The 23,778-nt window shown below is 37.2% G+C and overlaps 1 protein-coding gene across 8 annotated transcripts in view; it reads left to right on the top strand.

Moving 5' to 3' along the window:
- The window catches only part of dnmt3ab (DNA (cytosine-5-)-methyltransferase 3 alpha b), an 82,860-nt gene that overhangs the window by 10,270 nt on the left and 48,812 nt on the right, over positions 1-23,778 (top strand). For all 8 annotated transcript variants that reach the window (XM_051132916.1, XM_051132918.1, XM_051132915.1 and 5 more), the window contains exon 4: positions 15,362-15,701. In XM_051132916.1, coding sequence (XP_050988873.1) covers positions 15,362-15,701 — 340 coding nt within the window. The remainder of the gene's footprint in view (positions 1-15,361; positions 15,702-23,778) is intronic.

Genomic DNA, 23,778 nt, shown 5'->3' with positions numbered 1-23,778 from the left:
AATTAAAATTAAATGTATTTCATAGGGCCTTTTAATAAATTGCTGTTAAATTGTGTACATTTCGTGGTTTAAATTAATCAGATAGTTTTTTTTAATTCTTTTTATTTAACCATTAAAAGAGTCAAAAATAAAAATTGGAAAAAAATAAAACTTTTCCCCTACTACAATTCAACATGCCAATCATGCCTTAAACTTAGATTATGGCTGATCAGTGTTCCCAAGTCCGGAGTTTTCCCCGCTGAATTGGGCTACATTAACACTGTTTCCATGTCCGCGGGCTGAAGCGACCCCAATAACGTAATATGTAGTCCCTGGAATGCTAATTTTACCAGGGGAATCCCACCAAAAAAAAAGTGCATTTTACTCTCCGGAACGCGATTTTCAATGGAGGACCCCCAATAAAACACGATTGGGCTACTTCAAGGCTATTTTTGAGTAGCAGTTGGGCATGTTTTGTTGTGAAAACCTGGCATCCCAGACTTGGATGGCATCATTATTCAAATCAAGGATCTTGCTGCATTAAAACAACGATTCCACTACCTCTTTGTTGGCAAAGTTATGGAACCCACCCTTCAACACCACTGGCCAGTCTTGAAAAAGCATCTCAAACCAACTCTGCTGGAATCTCTGGCCTATCCAAAACTTACAGTACTGTCTTAGCCTTCGTTGATGGAGGATGTTTTCTCAATTTGAGCATCTTGACAGGTCATTACACTAATCCTCATCTGGTTTTTAAAGACAAAAAAATGCAGCAAGAGCCAATGCTGTGAGGTCTTTAAGTCATGAGTCTTTGATGTGTTTGCAGGAAAAAAAAAAAAAAAAAAAAAAAAAAAAAAAAAAAAAACCCCGCACAACTTCCCAGAACACAAACAAAGACAGTCGATAATGAAAAACAATGCCAACAACTTAGGACGAATTAATGTCCTAAAACAGGATCAAACTTTCATGCTCCAAATACTCATGGAAGCACTCACAGAAGTCAACAAGGATCCAAGCCAATCCATCATTGTAACAAAATTTGGACAAAAGGAGCCCAAACCATGAATATAATGTGGTCTCAGTATGGACTACAACAGGTCATTAGACACAGAGAAACTTTATACATGGCAGCCGGAATTCCTAAAGCTGCAAACTTCCACTTTATGTCAGGGATCTGCAAGAAATGGGACCCAGATGCAAATGAGCAGACAAGGGTATTGTATTAATTAGACAAAGACTAGAACAGCAGGGAGAAACAGTCCAAACAGAAGGGCAGGGTAGACGACAATACGGGTAGGGGTGGATGACCATGGAGACCGTCAGAGATGGCAATGAGCTTGGGAGAGGCAGCTCCAGAGGAAAGACTAGGCAGGAACACAGGAACCTGTAGCTTGATGTAGATCTCAGAAGAAGCACCAGTCTTGCTGCCAGGTAGAGGCTCACAGAACCAGAGGCCAGATACTTGAGAGTGAGCTGCAGTCAGGCAATAGGGGTCAGTGGCCAAGGAACTCTGGAAACAGGGCAGGATAGGACCAAACATGATAACAGACAAGACAAGACCCAAGACAAAACAAGACAACACAAACACAACTAGACAAACAAAATGCAAGAACAAATAAGAGAACAGAAACAGGCAAGAAATGATGGCTAACGAAACTAAAGTAAGAGGCGAGGAATATCCAAAACTAGCCAAATAAAATATAAAAGGTAATAGAGCTTAGAACCTAAAAAAGGAACTGGAACTGCAGAAATAAAGTGATAAAAAAAATACTAGATCAAAAGCAGAAAGTAACCTAGGCTATAATGCACCAAAATCAATTACTAAAGAAACACACTTAAAGAAAACCAAATAAAAACAAGGATACGAATTTGCAAGGTAAGAGATCAAAAAGAGCAAGATCAAAAGATTAACTTCAAAACCGACGACATAAAAACACCACAACGAACCAGCAGAGACACAAGGGAAAGGAACTCAATATATGGAGCAGCACACACAAGGACCAGGTGCAGACAATCAAGCAAACAACGGCTAAACAAGGGGGCGTGACCAGGGGAAACAAGGAGGTGGGACAAGAGGAGCACGTGGCAGACACAAACAGGGACAGAACCATGTGCTTAGACACAAAACAAACAGAGAAACATTGAACAAGCACAAGACAGTCAGGCCAAGATCCTGACACCTGGACCAATACCCAATGATCATAGACGACCATTGAAGAACGTCTTCAATGGTATAAAGCCCTATTTTGCCATCATTCTGAACACAACAAAACACCCTGTCAGTAGGATTATCATGACTTGTGGTCTCCATCATCCAAAGCACACTCAAGAGCTACTGAAACAAGCCAAGGAATATGTGTAACACATGGAGGACCTAACTATGAAATGCAGATGCTGCACCTACGCGAGAATGGAGGCAGTATTTTTGTTGACAGAACAAATCCCAGAAAGGTTGGATGAGTGGACTTTTATGAACACCTACACATTTTTCACTTTCTTGAGGATATACTCCTGGTGCTTGTCTTTAAAGACATTCACAGGCATTAGGACTGTGCCACGTTATCCATCCTGTCATCAATTATCTAACTCGCACTCTTTACACTCTACTTGGGTTATCTGTGGTGGGAAGCGCCAACGTGGGAGAATCTCCACCACCACTGGACACGTAGTTCAAAGACCTAAAGCAAATGAGAGATTTGAGAATCTTCCCACTGACTGACACACTGTAAGGTGACCCTTCAGTAATTGGAGAAAGCCTAGTGTATATCCTTTCAGGTGACCTGCACGAACACAATGACTGTGTCCCTATTCCTTTGTATGCAGAACAGTGACAGATTTTAGCAAGGACCTGGCTGAACTAAATGTTTTTGGTTACCCACATACCTTTGGAAGGGCGATCCAGCTTGCACAATCTATGGGTTATGACATACAGCACTGTCAGCAGCTAGGTCTATTGCAACTCAAGTTCTTTCCATCCATTGTCTTCTGGGATGAACAGAGAAACCTAAAGGCAAAATGGAATAAGAAAGACTACACTGAGTTATACAGACAAACTGACCTGTAATCTAACGCTAACAGGAGACATCTGCACCAACCTGGGGAAAAAAGCATGTGATTTACTCAAGAAACCTAGTAAGATGTAAGGAAGGTGGCATGCCATGGATGGAATTATGTCTGAGATGACTACCAAGAAGCCTGGAGGAAGAGAAGAAAATCACAGTTCTAACCTTTCTGAGTGGCACTGGCCTCATCCAAAATTGTGATTTTTGTCTCCTTCTCATCACTGCTGTCTGAACTTCCAGTGACCCAAGTACAACTACTAAGGTCCATCTACTATTACATCTGATCCTAATAAACTCACCACGTGTCCACAGAATACATGACTCAGGACTATTTAAGGTGGCCCAGCTTCAGCCCCAAACAAAGAAACATACTCCTGCTCTTCAAAACCCACAGCCATCACCTGAGCACACTGACACTCCAGAACCAGAGAAGCAAGAGGAACAGCTGGTCGAAAGGGTGGTCACCTCAACTGTACCTGCAAACGTCAAAGGAAGATGGACAAATGTAGAAATCACTCTAGTTCACTCTAATCCAGAATTAACTCATGCAGAATAATACAAGGCATACCTCGTCACATGTCGAGAAATGGCCATCCCAACGAGAACCTTTCAGGCATTCAAAAAAAGAGGCAGAGACTACATTAGGTACTGACTGGCATTGGCCTCATCCAAAATTGTGATTTCGTCTTCTCCTCACTGTTGTCTGAACTTCCAGTGACCCAAGTACAGCTACAACAGGTCCATCTCCTATCACACCTGATCCTAATAAACTCACCACTTGTCCACAGACTACATGACTCTGTACCATTCAAGGTGGCCCAGCTTCAGCCCCAAACAAAGAACCAGAGCAGCAAGAGGAACAGCTGATCGAAAGGTTGGACACCTCGACTGTACCTGCAAACGTCAAAGGAAGATGGACAGATGTGAAAATCAACTCATGCAGAAAGCATACCTTTTGTCGAGAGATGGGCAACCCAGCCACAACCTTTTAGGCATTCAAAAAAAGATGCAGATGATTGGGATGACTTTCCTACATGCACGCACAACTTCTCGCTCTTGTTCTTGGTGATGTCCTCCAAGGACAGTTTCATATATTCCACCAGCACCGTCATTTGAACCACTTTAGTTAAACAATGTAGGGCCGTTGTTAATGACGTCACGTGCTGTGGTGGAGTAATAACTTCTGCTGTTCAGCCTACAGAAATTTACTATTTCTGTTCCCTCCTACGTCATACTCTGGGTTCCCTTAGGCATTTATGCACATGCGCGCTATTCAAAAATGGCGCTTATAGAGAATGCACAATAATACAGTTTAAAATGCAGTAGAACTTAGGGGGGTTAAACAGGGAACCCATAAAGGGAATAGATATGAGATGGGAGGAAAAAATATATTTCAATGCTTTCTCTGGGGGCAGTTGTGGCCTAAAGGTTGCGGGTTGGAGTCTCAGGTCTGGCAGGGATTGTAGATGGGGGGAGTAAATGACCACTGCCCTCCTCCACCCTCAATACCACGACTGAGGTGAGACTCTGGGTGTGGGGTGTGTGTGTGTGTGTGTGTGTGCACTTGGATGGGTGAAATAAGAGCACAAATTCAGAATATGGATAACCATACTTGGCCACAAGTCACCTCTTTTCCTTCCTTTAACCTAACCTTTGTGGGGAACTTTTGGTTTGTATTTATTTTATTTTTCTACATTGATATGTACTCCCACTCCGACACCAACATCCTGCACCTAAACGCTAACCATCATGTTGAACTACATGTGCAATGTTCTTTCCTTACATGTTTAGCAAAGTTTGATGTTACTCAAGAACACCTGCTGTATTCTGTCAAATTATTTTCAAATCACTAAGTCCCACCCACCCAAAACACTAAGTCCCACCCACTGGAATATTTTCCAGAAGATTTATTTACCAGAAAAACTTAAATACACAAAACAATAAAAATAATTCTTTATAAAATCAGTTATTAAGAGATGCTTTTGATTATTACAATTTATTGAAACTTTTAAAATGGAATCCAGGAAATTAATGGAAAACAGAATCTGGAAAACTGGATTTGAAAAAAAAAATGTATTTCAATAGGCCTTAAAAATATGATTTTTGTAATAAACTGCTGTTAAATTGTGTACGTTTCATGATTTAAATTAATCAGATATGTTTTTTGTTTAATATTTTTTTATTTAACCATTAAAACAAAGTCTAGAAAAATTGAAAGGAAAAAATGGAATCCAGAAAAATTAAAATGGAAAAAATGGAATTTGGAAAAAATAAAACGGATTTCATAGGGTCCTAGTTAAGGTTAGTTTATAGATTCAGGGTTAAACTGTGTCAGAGCAAATTCATCTTGATAATGTCAGAAAACTTTGATAGAAAGGTATGTAATGGATTACAATCAACCAAAAATTCAATTTACATTACATATTTACACAACTACTTTGTTGACCAATTACCAAAGTATGCTTTTGTTCAGACTGTAGTGTAAAAAGGTTGCATTAGCAATTAAATTAAAAACACTTAAGCAAAACATGGTCAGGTCAAAGTGTCAAATCAAATTTTTCCCCAGATTTTTATCAGTTTTACTGGTACTCCACTCTATGAAGAATTTTTGGGTATAATATGTCACAATTGCTTTGTTTTGCTATCCTAACTTACATAAATGAACTATAGTGTCCTGCACCCACAAGTAAAAAAATATAAAAAATTACATGTAGTGTCTGAATAATTTTGACTGTAGTTATAACCCAGTTATTGAAATCGCTGTAATAAGTACTTAGTATGTACATGTGGAACAGGACTGTAATGTAAAGCGCTACCCTATGTTTCATGGACACCATTCATTCTTGAAGTGAACTTTTGCCTGTATGTTGATTAGATTCGCTGTTTTGGACTGGTATCCTAAACTTGAGAATACAAGTACAGAATGGTGCGTCTAGAGCTTTTCGTAAAGTTTTCAACTGACTTTGTCGACCCTGAATCGTGGCTTGAACATCTTGGCTACAGTATATCGTACTGGCATGCAGTATTGTACACATCGATCGTACAATGTGCCTTTGAATCTCCATGAACTTGAGAATGTGAGTACAAATTGACATGTCTGGTGCTTTCCATAAAATGTGTGACCAGCTTTGTCAGCGCTGAATTGTAACTGGATGTCATAGCTACAATTTATTGTATAGTTTGGTATGAAACACTGCACACATCACATCTGCCTTGTCTATACATAAGTCGTAGCAAGCTTCAGTGTTTGTGTTCTTGCTTGTTTTGCACCTTTCTGACAAACTGCTCAAGGCCATTGTTAGGGAGGAGGCCAATCGGGATATATTGTCCCCGGTCCTGGGAACCCACTATGGTCCTCTATAGATTAGCTTTCTCACTGGACCCTAGAGAGAACTCATAAAACCTTTGTCTTGGGCCCTGTAAATTTTAGAGAGTGAATGTAGGGAGTAAGTCAGTTCTTTTCCACGTCCAGTCCCTGGTAAACGTCCCCCTCTTCTCCGGAGCCAGTATTCCTGTTTTCTGAAAATAATCCGCGCTCTTGCATAATTAATCCAGTGAGGGCATGTCAGGGCATGTGGATGTTCGGTTGCCCCACATCCTCTCCTGCCTTCCCCTGAGGACTTTCTGATTGTATTATCCTCCTATCCCATTCCTTCAACAGGTAATTGCGGTCCTATGAGGAGAGTGATGTCTTACTCTGTGAAATGTAAGCCATGTGAAGACAGATAGAATAATGTTTGAGTCATCTCTCATAAAGGTGCTGACTGTTGATGTGGAGCACTCTATGTTTGACTGCCTCGCTGAAATGTCTTGGAATTGTGAAGCCGTCTGGGGACGGCAAGGCTCTAAGTGACGCATCAAGAGTGATGACCGGAACTTTGAAATTCGTCTCCATTTTTCATCTTGAATGGCATTGTTTTCTACAGTGCTATTTTTAGACACGGAAGTTACAGACAACCCCCCCTCCAACCCTGATTTCCAAACTTTGGTGCTGCAGATACACATGGGAGGATTTGTTTCTAGGTCACATAAGGAAGGTGCTAATATCAAAGCATACCACATTGTTTTGATCGCTGGACTGCAGCCAGTGCCATTGTTTTATGGTCTTCCGGGCATTTCTGTATTCAACTGAGCTTAAGGCTAGATTTTTGTGTTTTCTGAAGACAGTATGAATTTCCATACAGAATGTGACATTGCAGTGCTTAGGTGAGGTGAGTGGATGCTATGTGGTTGATAGTGGGTTGCTATAATGTTCTTAAAGGGATAATTTGTCCACAAATTAAAATTCTGTCAACTAATACTCACCCTCATGTCGTTCCAAAACTATATGACTTTCTTACTTTTGTGGAATGTTCAGTGTTTTTTAAACAATGGGTGCCAAAACTGTTTGGTTACCAACATTCTTCAAAATACCTTCTTTTATGTTCCATAGAATAAAGAAGCTCATACAGGTTTATGTAAATGACAGATTCTTCATTTTTGGGCAAACTATCTCTTTAAAGGGGACATCGGATGCCCATTTTCCACAAGTTGGTATGATTCCTTAGAGTCTTCATAAAATGTCTTCAACATACTTTTGGTTAAAATTCCTCAATGGTCATGTAAAAGAACACCCTTTTTAACTTGTTAAACACAGCGACTTGTTTTGGTGCATGGCTCTTTAAATGCTAATGAGCTACTGCTCACCCCATCCCTCTCTTCCATTTTTTTGTGTATTTGGTGGCGCATTACCATCAAAAACAAAACGAATCCATTGTGTCCTCAGTGGCTCTGACGTCCGACTCTTATGTTCACTTTTAAATCCAAATACAAAACACCTGCATTGCTTATGAGACACTGTTGTCGCGACAGCTGCTCGAGTGCTGAGGAAATGGTGGACAACTGGCTGAGGGCGGGAATATGCTGATACGGGACAGTCCGTCAACAGTCAGGGGTGGGGGTATGATGTCATACTGCTCAGAAAAACAAAACGGCTTGATAATTGACCCTTCGCAAACAGCTTGATTGACAGGCGATCTGACCAATCATAGTGCTGAATCCTCCGTTTTGTCCGATAAACAAATCAGACAGATGAGTAGATATATTACAGTGGACTTAAACTAAAATTGCGCATAATGTATTGACGCCTTTTCACGGTTGAAATAAAATACATTCTGATGTTCATTCATGTTTTAAGTAAAGAGGAAAAGACGATCAGTTCACGTGTCGATTAAGGCAATACAGCGATCTGCCATGACACATTAAAAAGCCACATAACAGTATTTATTGTTTGAATTTTTTAAACAAATGACAACATTTTAAAGCTGAGACCTTGTTTCATACCAGAAGTAACCTGCTCTGTCTTGTTTGTTGGTGTGTTGTCAGTTATTTTTGCTCCACAATGTATTTTTCATTGTGTGAGAATGTTATGTGTAGTGTCAGAGCGGCATTGTTTGTTGGACATAGCAACAGTAACTAAGGAGGGTAGGTTTTTGCCAAAGGTCATTTGAGACTGTTATCAACAGTATCAATTCCCTGCCCCTTCACTATTGCATGTGAGTGTTTTAACATCATGATTAAAATAAAACGGTAATTTCCAGACAAAGCATCATGAAGCAATTTACTTACAGTTTGTGATGCAGCTGCAGTCAGATCTAGTACCACTTTGTCTTTCAACAAATGTTTCTTTGTGAACTCTACATGACACTGTGCCTTGTTTACAAAACAACATACTCCGAACAATCCTTTGACATGGATGCCATTAAAAGTAAACTAAATGCTGGGATCCTTCTGATATCTGTACAAAGACACGAACAAATTATTTAAACCCGTCAAAGATTAGACAAAATAGCAGCAGTGATTGAAATTTCTATTTGCTTTTGATGAAACATGACACTTGCATTCAGCGATTCAAGTGTCAGCCGTTGAACGCCAGTGGGCGGGTCCTATGGTGAGAAGATGAGTATTCGTCTATAGGCACGCTTCCATTACAGATTTGCGCAAAACTTTTTGTGATACTGTATAAATGTCGATAAAAAAGTATCATGAAATGACGGTGATTCCATTAACCGATTTTATGCAAATAAAAGATCATTTTTTCCTCTCGCGATAAGTCATAGCAACATATTTTGATAGATTTTGACTAAGTTTAATCGAAGGAGGCACATGGATGTATCTGTACAGAAGGAACGCAGAGAGCCGCTTCAAACGTGCGCAGCGCGGCTGGCGTAAACACACGAATTGACTAGTAGCGATCTGAGCCACAGATATGTGCAGTGTAAATGGTCTAAGCATTAATGCCAGGGAAAGCCCCTTGTACTTGAGAGTGGGCACATATGAAGTGTTTCTTGAAGGTTATAGTACATTGAAGAATGATCATATGACTTTTTACATACGCCATCTGACCTGTAAATGCGAGAAAAAAGTTTCCATTACAGTTTTGTGAAATATTCCTTTTCATAATTGCTTGAAAACCACCTCATGTGAGAGTAAAATTTTTTTGGTGATATATGGGAGTTTTTGTGCAATTTTCCATTAGGCGTATTTTCAATTCAATTTGCACAATTTGTAGGGTAATGGAAACGCCACTACTGTCTTGCACTGTTTATGCAAACGACTGCGCCCGGGTGGCATTACCTCACTCCTTAGATCCAAACAAGCTGTTTTCTGAGGGTTATTACATAAATGCTTTTTTATTGATGATGAGGACATTTTAAGTTAAAGCTGTCATTGGATGCAATGTTAACTTTTACATGTTGTTTGAACATAAATGTGTGTTGGCAGTGTGTGTACACAACCACCCTATAATGATAATAATCCACCCAGCATCTTGTCTGTGTGAAGACACACGACAGAGGCCACTCCCACGATAGCTGATTGACGGCCTTAGATCCGCCTTGAAAGAGCAGTAACAGTTCATTCGCCGTTGTTTCTATGCCAGAACAGGGACGTAGACAAGAATAGCTCCTAAGCTATTGAGGTGTTCTGTTGTTAGATGTAAGAATGAACATAGTAGTCGTCATTTACTCCCAACATCTGAGCCACTGAAGATGCAGTGGATGACTTTTGTTTGTGAGTGGAATGTGCCTCCTGATCTAAACAAATGCGTCTATGTTTGCTCAAATCATTCGTGATCCAGCTTCACTTACAGCAGAAGTGAGTATAAGGGTTTTTTATGAATCTTTGCAATCGCCATTCCTAATAACATGCTAGTTAGCAAGTTTTGTGGTTAAGCGCGGCTAAATGTGGCTAAAGTAAACAGGCTCGTCACTCCACAGAGAGAAGAAAGGGGCGGGGCGAGCAGAGCTCATTAACATTTAAAGCAACATCAACCAGAACAGGGTGATTTTTGCAGAGCTGATTTTGGCAAGGTAAAAAAGGTGTTATTTACACTACCTTTGAGAAATTTTAACCAAAGCATGTTATAGACTCATTATAACCCTAAAGAATCATATCAACTTGTGGAAAATGGGCATCCGATGACCCCTTTAAGAAACTTGCAGGATGTCAAAAGATCAAGGGATGTTTGGTTTCTCATGTTATGACCCCTTTAAAATCTAGTTGCCAGTAGTGGCATCTGTATGCAGTTTGTTGCACATCATCTCTTTAGAGAAAACAAAGTCATAATGTCCAATTTGTGAAAAAATGACTTGAATCAGTTAATCAATCATTCTTTTGAGACGGATTCTTTCAATGAGTCATTTTGTCCAGTTTATAAAACCGCTATGACATTTGCTCACAAATCAGATTGATTTGTTTCTCAGTGCCTTTTTTGTGTGAAGCTGTTATTTCTATCCCAAGAGCCCATCTCAACTATATTTTGCTCTCTTGAATTGCTCTTAAACGTCTATGGAATTTTTCCACCCACTTTATTGTCCATCAGATAAAATCGTAAGTCCATAAATAAGTCTATAAATCACTTCAACTCAACAAGCCATGAGATTTGACCTATCATTCGTGTCTGTGCTTGTTGCGTTTAATTCCCCAAGTTAATGGTTTGCTCAGATCCCTAACAGTAAGTATAAGCAACAGTAATAGTGATGCTAATGGACAATAATACATTGAATGTACTTTTTAAAGAGACTTCAGGGGTCTTGAAAACGTTTTTCTCACAGCGCCAACTGGCTCTCCTCAGACAAATGAACAACATTCCTCCCATACCACCTCCCCTCTGTAATGTCGAATGAAAAATGAAGCAAACGGAAAGAATAAACACTAAGAAAGTAGAAACCCAGAATCCAGCATTTGTGGGCGGCACGACGCTGTAACCCTGCTTTTACTCAAATTTTCCAGAGTCACCCAGAGTCTTGCTACGACAAGTTAGATCATCATAGGTATGCCGTTGAGCAACTTGACTGTTTTACATTTTCTGTCATCATCACGACACAAGACAGCGACACAAACGAGCACGAGAAGGAACAATCCAGCAGCTGTTTGGGAGATTATGTCTTTCCTCTCACTAAAGTAGAGTAGCGGTTGTGTTGTGTCAGATCACTGTTCGATCTCTCTTTCATGAGAATGGCTTTGACATCCCGAGGCAGCGAGGCGAAGCGGCAGCTGCTCCTCTAAAGAGAAATGCCACTGTCAGATTGGCGATTCAACTCTCTGCGGGCTCCCAGTCTGTTTGTCTCTGTATCGCCAGCCTCTTGTGTCACTCTGGCTTCCCGCGCACATGCTAAGCAGGTGGTTGGATGCGACGAGTGATGCATGTCGAAGTTGTAGATTAATGACTGTACAGGATGTATAGTCATATAGCACAGGGGGTTGTGTAGTTAAGGTGGCTTGATGGCATTTTAATCTTCTATACACTACCAAAAAAAGTTTTATTCATCAGGGAAGCATTACATTGATCAAAAGAGACAGTGAGGACATTTATAATATAAAAGATTTCTGTTTAAAATAAATGTAGGGCCCTATGAAATGCGTTTTATTATTTTACAAATTCCGTTTTTGCAGTTTTCATTTTTCTGGATTCCGTTTTTTCCATTTTAATGGTTAAAGTAAGAAATATTAATCAAAAAGCGTGTCTAATCAATTGAAATCATGAAAATCATGAAATAAAAGTTTATTAAAAAATGTATTTAATGCCCTATGAAATCCGTTTTTTTTCCCCCTCAAATTTTTATTCTTTTTCTTACAAAATTCAGTTTTTTATGAATTTATTGGATTCCATTCGAATGGTTTCATTGAATTTTAATAATCAAAAGCATATCTAATTAATTGATTTTATTACAAATTCTTTCTTTCTTTCTTTCTTTCAGAAATACTGTGTTGTGCATTTACATTTTTCTGATAAATACATTTTGGTAAATTATTTTTGTTAAATATTCCTTAAAAAATAATGTTTTAATAATACATGTATTATTAGTAGTAGTAGTATCATTACATTGTCTATTTTTCTGTGTCCTCTCTTGTACTTATTTCTCTCCCTCAATTCTTTCTCTTTCAAAAACAAAGTATCACATTTTATACTTATTTTCATGGCACTTCATAACAGTACAAGTTTCTGCAAAAGCATCAGAAAACTTGTGATTATTGCATTTAAGAACACTAAAAAAATGATTCAAAAAGAAAAAAGTAGTTAAACAAATTTAATTATTTTAAATGCTTCTTAAAGAGACCTTGTCCTCTGGTGTGACAATACAGGCGTCACACCAGTGGACATTTACTGTCACACCATAGGACATTTCAGCTTTTTGTGTCAATTAATGACTTTGCTATTCCGGGCTAACCTGTGATTAGTGGTTAGCAAGACACATTTGCATAATTTTCCATAATTATGTAGTTTAAAATACAGTTTTTAATTAAAAATATAATTAAGGGGTGTGACACCAAAAGACAACAAAATGTAATACTTTTGTAGTGGTTTCAAAAAAGTTAACTATTTTTAGACAAAAATTTGCCAAATGCACATGTCACAGGCATCATGAATCATGAATGGGGTCCTTCAACTAATTAAAGTTTTTTTTTTGGAATTAGGCAATTTAAAATCAGGATATGGTGTCGCACCAGAGGACATGTTTTTCAGAGATAAAATGTATCAAGTTTCTACGCTTTCAGAAATATACAGATGAAAAAATGATGGCCATTTACTAACACAAACACTTGTACAGTTATGCCAGTTATTAACATTTTTATGCTTTTCTTTTTAATTTATAAAAGTTGTAATTTGTTGAACCATGCTTGACACCATAGGACAATTTTGACATTTGGCTAAAAATGGTAAAAATCGAATAACACTGCCGTTTTTATAACAACAGGTCCATGTAGTACAAAGAACTGTTTAACGATTTACTGCATTCTATGTAACAACAATATTAATTATATTCATTTTTATCTTGTGGGACAGTAAAAATGCCATGTCACATCAACAACCCATACACAAACACACACACACACATACACACCAAAACTAAAATTCAAATTAAAAACTGAAATGTAGGAATAACAGCTCATTTAAAAGCTGGATAATCTCATTTATTGAACAGATCTGACCCCAAAAAATGATTTTTAGGAATCTGACATAATTTCTTCTTCTGCTTTGTCTGCCTTCATTTATCTGTTTTCATGTCTCCAAATACATCAGAGGATATTAAAAGTGGCACCATATGAGCCACTTTTATAATACCCTAATTGAAGTATGAAGCTTTAAAGCTCTACTCTCAATGGCCATACTGCAGTTTGTTATTGTGTTATTTTTGTGTTTCTTTGTAGACAGATGCAAAGAAACATTGTACTCACATTACCCTTAATGTGTAGGAAGAGCATCCATGTCTTCTTTGTTTCAGATTAGATTAGATGGTTCAGATAGGTAGTTAGATGTCAACACAAGGACGTCGGAAATGACCTTATCCCGAGCAGACGAAAGACGAGGCCTAGACTGCAAATGAAAGATTTGACTTTTTACTGCAAATTAGGTCTTCCTCTTTAATTTGCACTCTGTGATTCATAACCGTTTTGAAGTAAGTAAAGGTGTATGACTGTTATCATCAAGGGCCCTTCTGGAAATGCAGTTTATATTAAAAGAGGGGGTGTTTTAATGACAGCTTTATTAAAATCCTCATCCTTGTTAGAGCTATGGTACAAGACGATAAAATACTAAAATAAAGATTTCAGCGTTTCCTGCACTGTTAGCACTGAATCTACAGCCTCACGGAAATAAACCGACACAACCTACGACAACAACACACCATATAAATGCCTCATCTTTACCGGCTGCATGCAAAACATAAACATACAGAGCAAACAGCGGCTGATTCATGAATGAATGATGCTTTTAATGAATCATCGGAAAGGCTTACAATATTTGAATGAGTCAAATTAATTACTATTTGCTTAATATGTCAGAGTGGTTGTTGAATAGGGCTGTAAAATACAATGAATATGTTATATGGTGCAAATATTTAGCAAAATGCTCTTCTCTAGAGTTCATTTTTCTAGCTGACTAAAGAGTTTCGGTCATCGAATATGTTTTTCCTGAGGTAAATGTGACGTTACATGTTTAGAAGCTGTAATATTGACCTCTTTCCGCGGTTGAAACACTGATTGAGCGATTACATGAGACAGGATACGGATTTCGGTAAGATGTACTTTCTTTTATCATACCTTTGGACTTATATTCATGTTTAATTTGTACTGAAACTGGTATTAAAGCTGAGGAGACGATTCGTTTATGTGCGCATCGCGCTGCCGCTTCTCTAAACTGAGGTGCCACTAGCAGTGGATTGGCTAGGCTACATTAAACATAGCCAAAACGGTATTTATTGTTTGAATACTGTATCAAAATAAAGAGGATTTGAAAGCTGAGACTTTGTTTCATATGGAAAGTTAACAAAGGATAAAGCTTAGTGCGTTTTATTGGATGGTAGGCACGCTAAAGTATCCCATTCATTAACTGAAAACAGGCTAGACTAATCGATTCTTGATTTAAGAACTGTTATCATTTCATAAACATGAGAAATCAATATTTTTACCCAGCCCTATTGTTAAATGACATGATAATTTGATTAAAGACGGTACTTTTAAAAAATATTAAAATATTAAATATTACACTGTGTGTTCTAGAGGGGAAAATAAATATTTATGTCTGTATTGATTTATTCATTTTTTCTTACTGTTACATATTTTTTAGTGTGTAAGTGAAGTATTTTTTTTATTGAAATATGCGTTTTTGCAGTTTGTAATCATAAAAGGAGGATTGTTATGGTAAATTATGGTAAATTTAATTAAAATATTGAATCTATTGCGCCGTAGGGAGCTGCTATTGTTTATCAGAGCTTCTTATTAATAATCGGATTGGACAGTCATGCATCTACAACCTATTATGTAATTTACTGCCGCAGGTGGAGTGTTACGGGGCAGTGGATCAGCTGGTGGGCGTGGCTAAGCAGCACAAAGGGGTGGAGCTCCAGTCATCTTTGCAGTCTCAGAATGGAGATGTTGAGAGGCATGAGAACAAATCGTGTGAAGGTCGCCACCCCACGCTGGACAAGAATGCTGCGGAAAACGGGCTCCCACGCCAGTCGGGCTGCCGGGCCGAGTCGGCCTCTGATTCAAGCCTGAGCCCATCCCTGGAGAACGGATTTGTCTCCAGCCAGGACTCCGAGAAGTACGAAGAGGAGACGCTGCCAACTCTGCCTCGCAAGAAACGGGGGAGACGGAAACTGGAGCGGCCGACTAAATGTGAGTTATGCTCAACCTTCCTTAGCATCATGTTTCACAGCTGTCTGCTTACTGAGCCACTCGTGGGCCCAGGGCCAAGAACGTGTCATCGTGATGGTAAAAAAAAATGCAGTATTTAGTCACTAAACAAGTGGGATTGTAAAATGGTTTTGGAGGCTTTGCTGGTACTATTGACTTGAAGGACAAATAATTATTGTTAAATGAGTGCATTAATATGTAAATCAGGGTAATTATGCTCCCAAAAATCAAATTTGCAAACAAAAGACACCAGCCTCCCACACCGTGTACAGAAGCGATTTGGCAAGATTTCTCTCGGCAGCGTTTCATACAGGATTTTGTTTTTTCCAATGGGAGCACCAACCACTCCTGCCACATATTTTCCACAATATTTTTGTTTGGATTTTTTCAGTACCATAAAACTGTTTTGAATGTATGTCTTTTCACTCACAGTAGAGCCTGACAGTAGTTACACCAATTTAAGTTTTACTATGCGTACAAATTTAAGCTTTTATTTAATTTAATTTTTATTTTTAAATTTAATTTAAGTACAATTTAATTTTATTAATTGAAATAATTATTTTTATTTTTATTCATTACAATTGTTTTATATTTTATTGTTTTAATATTGAAACATTTATGTTTTACTATGCATACAAATTTAAGCTTTTATTTTTTACATTTATTTTTATTATTATTTATTAAAAAGTGTTAAAATAAGTGTTAAAATAAATCAGTTTCAATCATTAAAAAAGTGCTGTAAAAGTTACCACTTTTGATATAAGTAATATATTTTATGCTATTTTTATTTTTTATTATTAATGTCGATTTGACATCATAAATGTTATAGTCTATTCATTAGTATGTCTAAAAATCAGAACCTTCAAATTCAGATTTTTCCATTTTCCATTTTTCTGGATGCTGTTTTTTTCCTTTTTATTTTTTCTAGACTCTTTTAATGGTTAAATTAGATTTTATTAATCAAAAGCATGTCTAATTAATGAACAAAACATAAAACATACACAATTTAACAGCAATTTATTACAATTTTAACAAAAAATAAAATCGTAAGGCCCTATGAAATACGTTTCTGAAATTCAGTTTTATTTTTTACCAAATTCTGTGTTTTCCATTAATTTTCTGGATTCCAGAAATAACAGTAATATTGTGAAACATTTTTTACAAATAAATAATAAATAATTAAATAATAATAATTCTAATCATTTTTAAATAAAATCAGTTAGAGATGCTTTTGTTTATTAAAATTTTATGAAACCACTAAAATGGAATAGAATCCAAAACAAAATAAAACTGAATTTGAGGGGGAAAAAAACATATTTCATATTTCAATTAAAAAAATAATAATTTTTACATTTCTGTTAAATTGTGTACATTTCATGATTTAAATTCTGGATTAATCATTAATATTTCATTAAATTTAATAATCAAAAGCATCTCTAATTAATTGATTTTATTAAAAATATATATATTGTTATTTTATTTCTTTTTGTTGTAGTTAAGGATCCCACACATTTCCACCATTCATTCACACAGAAACACAAAGAACGTGTAGGATTCATATTTAAATAGTCTTTTTGTGGCTTAATATTCACATACACTAGTCCATATTGCATTTTGATTTAAGTGTACTGACCTACTTTTGATTTATTTGTCCAAAATATGGCGAATTCTGTCATTCCACGTTATACAGTAAATTCCACAGGGCCCTAAATATAAAGCTGTGTTGACTATTAGTTGTCAGTATATTATCACACAGCACCTGTTTTCTCATTTCATCACTACAGTTCACAAGCTCACAGCTCAGCGATGTTTATTTTTTGCCTTGACACTTCAGGTTCATCAGTGTTTCTGAGATGCTCCTGAATAGCACTGTGCTACAGTGTGATGGCGTCGCCAATTATCAGACCTCTCTCTCTCCCTCCTCTCCCCCCATATTGTGGGGTCAGGTATTGACCTTGATCAGTAAGTGAAGGCTGAAGGCTGGGTAGACAGAGCCTTGTCTCTCCTGGCAGCCTGTCTTGATTGGGCGCAGTGCACGGAGAGACAGCAGGTCTGTGTTGTGGCCATTCTCTCAGTGGAGGCTGTGCCAGGTGCATGGCACAATGCCCAGGGCACTTACACGCTGATCCTGCATCAGTCTCCCTTAACCCACTTTATGGTGATAGAAGCCAACTTGTAGACCTATGTAAAATGCTATAAAGTCTAGACAGTCCATTTATAATGCTTGGAAATACAGTAAAACGTCAAATACCAAATAATCAAAGTATGTGGTGTTTGCTAGCACTGCTAACAATGCTGTCGTCACAGCGTGGGGCAGACAAACACGAGGAGAGGTGGATTTCAGTGCAGCTTACAAAAATAAAGAATGGAAAGGTGATAAAGGTGACCTTGTTTCTGCAGTAGAACAGTAAAGAAAATTATTAGCTGAAACTCTGGTCCTTGGTGATTGATAAAATACAAGTCAATGGCTACCGTCACTTTGACGGTCAAAAAAAAGCATATTAGGCAACACAATGACTGTATGATTGGCTCCTGACAATAAAGTCTTAACTTTGATGCTCATATCAGCAGCTCACCAGTTCTTCGGTCAGAACTGTTTCCTGCGTTCAGTGTACTTTAGGAGTAACTGGAATGAGTTGGCAAAAACTGGTATCATAGGATCATATATGCTGGTATATTGGCTCATTTTGAGTCAGAGTGACTGTCAGGCATGTCAAAAGTGAGTTTTGATTGAGTAACCCGAGCTGTGTTTCAGATAATACAGTCCAATTTGGTGAACTGGTTGTTCATTCATCATTCTGGACTGTTTGCCTGAGGCTGTAGATTAAAGGTAATAATGTTGTGAATAATGTTCAGCTTCTTCCATAGACCTCAGTATATTGTCAGGAGCCACGGATATTAATTTTGTGTTGCCTGATGTGCTTTTCGTGCCTCTCAGATTGACGATAGCCATTGACTTGCATTTTATGAATCACCAGGAACTAGGGTTTCAGCTAAAAATGTTCTACTGAACAAGAGATCACTTACATTTTGGATGGCCTGAGGCTGAGTAAATAAACAGCAAATTTTCATTTTTGGGTGAACTATATCTTACAAGGCTCTTTTGCCCACTCATGTCCCGTAGGGTGTCTCATTTGTCATTTTAGGTTTCAGAAGGGTGTTCACAAACTCCACCTTTGTGGCCGTTATGTGCCCTTAAAGGGATAGTTCATCCAAAAATGAAAATGACCTCATGATTTACTCACCCTCAAGCCATCCTAAGTGTATATGACTTTCTTCTTTCAGACGGATACATTCGGAATTGTACTGAAAAATTGTCCTGGCTTTTCCAAGCTTTGTAATGGCAGTGAATGGCTGTTGAGATTTTGAAGTCTAATAATAAAAAGTGCTCCACACAGCTCTGGGTGGTTAATAAAGGCTTTCTGATCTCATCGGAATCGATGTGTTTGTGTAAGAAAAACATGCATATTTAAAACTTCATAAGCCATAAACTCTAGCTTCCACTTACTTTCATACGCACATTCATGAGAGTGGCATTCCAGCGGATGATATAGGACGTAGGCGTATCCGGTGAGAGATGACAAACACAGAAGCGCAGAGGAGAGAGCATAACAAAACACCAGTCATGAATTTGAAGTACAAAATGAGAATAGGAGACCTGGTTCTCGTGAGACAAACATATTCTCACTGGAGCTACGCTCCTACATCATCCGCTGGAATAGATGATCCAAATGGATGTTAGAGTTATTTAATCTATTAAAAAAAACATTTCATCCCCACTAAAAAAAGAAATTACATGCCAGTAGCACTGCACAGGACTATGGTGAGCAACTACAGAGCCTACAGGTATGTAGAGAGCTTTGCAACATTGGTACGTTAACCCCTCTAAAAGGATAAAGCCAAATCTTTAATGATATAGTCATTTTATTTCACAATAAAAATTTATATCATGATATTGTCATGTTAGTTATTTTATCTTTGTTATTAATGATAAGAACATAGATGCAAGTAACAAACTAAAGGACAAATACAACAAAACAAAGACACAAATGAAATAAATAGGGCCCTGTGAAATCTGTTTTATTTTTTCCAATTTCTGTTTTTTTTTTCTGTTTTACATTTTTTTAGACTCTAATGGTTACATTAAAAAATATTAATCTAAAAGCATGTGTCATTAATTGAAATCATTAAACTAACTTAAATTACATTTTTAAGGCCCTATGAAATACGTTTTATTATTTTTCTCAAATTTAGTTTTATTTTTCTAAAATTCTGTGAATCTGTGTTTTCCATTGCTTTTCTGGATTCCATTTTTAATAGTTTCATTAAATTTTAGTATGAAAACAAAAGCATGTCTAATTAATTTATAAAGATTAATTCGATTTTACAAAGAAATAATTTGTTATATTATTTGTTTCATTTTCAGAAATACTATGTTGTGTATTTACAATTTTCTGTTAAATAAATTCAAGTAAATAATTTTACTGGTAAATATTCCTTAAATAGTGTTTTAATAATGTTTTTATAACTAGTAGTAGTAGTATCATTATGTTAAGTAATATATGAAGAGTTCAGATGCAAAAGCCTCTAAATCCAGCTGATGTATTTCTTTAAAATTAGCATTTCGTTCTGGCTACTTTGTGTAGGTTTCTATGTAAGTACTGGAACTTCTGATTGGGCTGAGGCTGGGATTTTAGCGAGTTTGAAGTAAAAGTATTTGATGGATGTATACTATGTGTCAGGAACATTCACTCAGTATCATTATCTCATTTTTGACCGAGATGGCTTTTAGCTGGTTTTGCATCTGAACTCTTCATATTTATGTCAAGTTAAACCAAGCTTTTATTTTGACAGGTTGCTGTGAAGACCTTTAAGTTTGTTTGTATATGATATGAAGATAGTTTTCTGCAAAAGAAATGGTAAAATGCCCATGAAGTGACTCTCAGAGCAGTTCTAGAGATAATGTTTATATGTTCACGTACTCATATATTGAAGCAGCAAAGGCTGAAAACAGCACAAGCATTACATGCATGTCACTATGTGTGTGTGTGTGTAGTAAACAAAACCGCACTTCTGCATCATTCATTCACACAAAGACACATACAACATGCAGGATTCATATTTAAATAGTGTTTTGGAGACTTAATATTCACAGACACTAGCCTATATCGCATTTTGATTGAAGCGTACTGACTATCCGGAAATCATAGGCAAATAGTGTTTTACTCAGGAAATACGGTTGTTATTAAAATGCATTCTTAAAGTACCAGTACTAGTAAAATGCGGAACCGTACCGTTTTTAAAAGCAGGGTATCGCGATACCGGTATATTGTGCAACACTAGTGTACTTTTTATGATGGATTTATGCACTTTATTGCACTTCAAAATCTCAACAGCCATTCACTGCCATTATAAAGCTTGGAAGAGCCAGGACATTTTTTTTAATATAACACCATTGTATTCATCTGAAAGAAAAAAGTCATATACGCCTAGAATGGCTTGAGGCCGAGTAAATCATAGGGTAATTTTGATTTTTGGGCAAACTATCCCTTTAATGCAGCCTATTTTGGTTTTCACTAGTGCAAACTTCACAGCAGACAATGATCCATTGAAGTCCACATGAAAATGTGTAGACCCTGAGGTGTAATAATTATCAAATTTCTTTGTAAGCAAAATGGACATTGCAGCTGTAATGTACCTAAATAAATCTGAAGTGAATCAGGCAGGAGCATGTAAATCCGAACCGAAACTAATTGGGTAATTTTAGGTCAATTATGCCTTTAATAAAGAGTATTTCACCTCTAATACCAGTAAATTGCGGTAAAATTACCAGCACAACTTTACCGGTTAGCACAAAAAAAACTCTCTTCACACAGGCAACAATGTTCCTTTTTACCAGTAAAGCACCATTCATACACCAGTTTAAAAATACCGGCTGTGCCACCCGGTGTTTGTTTGTAAACATGAAGGGATATACATGGTCAGTGTTTTTGCTGATGTTTTCATTTTTGTGTCAAACTATCACAATCACACAGCTGCATTTAGCACAGAGACATCGTATTAGACAACTTCAAACCGAACTCCACAGTGCGGAGTAAATGATTGGCCCAGAGTAGTCGTCTTACATCATACCGGTTATCTCGTTCTGCTTTCACACAGAGCACATTACCAGTAATTTACTGGTAATGTTACAACTTCTCATATCGGTCAGTTGCCAGAACGAATTCACTGGTATTTTTGAAAATGTCCTGTTCACACATGATCTCTCAACTGCAATTTAGCAGTAATTTACCAGTAAATGCTATACGTGTGAAAGGGGCCTAAAGATCTCACTAATGTTCTTAGACTAGAGTATTGATTGATTGTACGCAGATGTTCAGTTCTAGGGTCCCGATTAGTTTAGTTATTGCAGTTTTTGGTCTGTTTTGCCAAGCTCAGTTGAATCCCATGAACAGATACCAACAACAAAGCTGCCTTAAAGTCACTATCTCTGTTTGCCAGACTTCATTAACCCAACACTAATGCTAATCAATACTAATCGCTAAAAGATTATTGCAGCTAGAAGCTGTTTGTCAATCATTAATTCAATCCCAGCAAAGATTTTATTGAATGAACTCTGTATAGTAGAGTCAAAAAGATCTATCTTTGATTGACAGAGAATGGGCAAGTCCGGCAGTACCTGTGTCATTTTTATCCCTCTACCTAGAGGGTACAGGACGGATTTGAGTCCAGTGAAGGGGAAATGAACGCTCTGAACACGCAGGCTGGCATGTGCTCAAACTGGCACGCCGGAGGCTCGATGGGCACAGCGTGCCAACCACGCTCACAAACCCAGTGACCTTGGCTGTCTCGGCGGAATGAACCCCTTCCTCACCGTACAGACAGGGTTGCTTATTCCCGCCGAGCGACTGAGAAAGGAGGAAGAGACAGAAAGATGCGGTGAGAGAGGATTTGCGCATGCTATAAATGTGAAGAGGACTCACGGGTCAAGGCCTTTTGTTTTGGCTGGGTGTGTGTGGTACTTCACTGGCAGGCTTTTGATGGCTCTTGTGAAGAAAACAAGCTCTCAGGTTTTGCCCACGGCCTCTCGACGCTCAAGTGTTGTGATGTGGCTGGGTGATGGAGCTTTGATAGACTTCAAACAGATCTTCCTCAGGCTAGTGGGTTATTAAAATGGGTGCTGTCTACTTCTTTTGGCTTCATGTCAGTATAGAGACATCATGAATATGCCTTGACAGATTGCCTGTAAGCCTGGTCTAAATCCCACAGTTCTATTTATACAAAGTTGTCCTGTTCATCATTCATACTTGATGATTATCAAAATGAGCTATTTAGAATTTTTCCATGCACTTACTTAGGGTTCTTTCATGCCTTTGTGGTTCAGGCATATATCAGAAAAGTGACAAAATGCAGTTTAATAAATAAGTAGTCATTTTACAGTATTTTTTTGTTTTATTATTATTTAGTTTACTTTTTTAAAAAAAATCTATTGTCGTATTGACATTGTGCAGATGTTAGAGTAGGTCTGAACAGATGCATTAGCAGACATCCATTTAAATTAAAATGTTTATCACACTAAATTTTTGCCCCAAATATTCATCTTGTTGTAAACAGGTCTTTTAAAAAAGCAATTTAATTTAATTTAATTTAGCAGCATATATGAGAAAAATCACACTAAAAATAGCTTGCAGTATTCCGTTGCTTTGAAATAATAATTAAATACTTAAAAAAAAAAAAAAAGATGCACAAAATTAAAATGTTTATGGCACTGAATTTTTGCACCAGATATTCATCTTGGTGCGAATAGGTCTTTATTTTAAAAACATAATTTAATTTTAATTTGATTTTAGTTTAATTTAATTTAATTTAATTTAATTTAGCAGCATATACAATAAAAATCACATTAAAAATAGCCTGCTGTATTCCATTGTTCCAAAATAAGTAAATATTAAATAAGTAAATAAATATTAATAATTGTTAATATCATCATTTGTAATTTATTTATTTATTTAATCTGTTGTCGCAATTTGCAATGTGCAAATGTTTAGATTTTATTTTA

This window comes from Labeo rohita, chromosome 17 (genome assembly GCF_022985175.1).
Source record: "Labeo rohita strain BAU-BD-2019 chromosome 17, IGBB_LRoh.1.0, whole genome shotgun sequence".
Taxonomy (NCBI): domain Eukaryota; kingdom Metazoa; phylum Chordata; class Actinopteri; order Cypriniformes; family Cyprinidae; genus Labeo; species Labeo rohita.
This window is presented reverse-complemented; position numbering and strand designations above follow the sequence as displayed.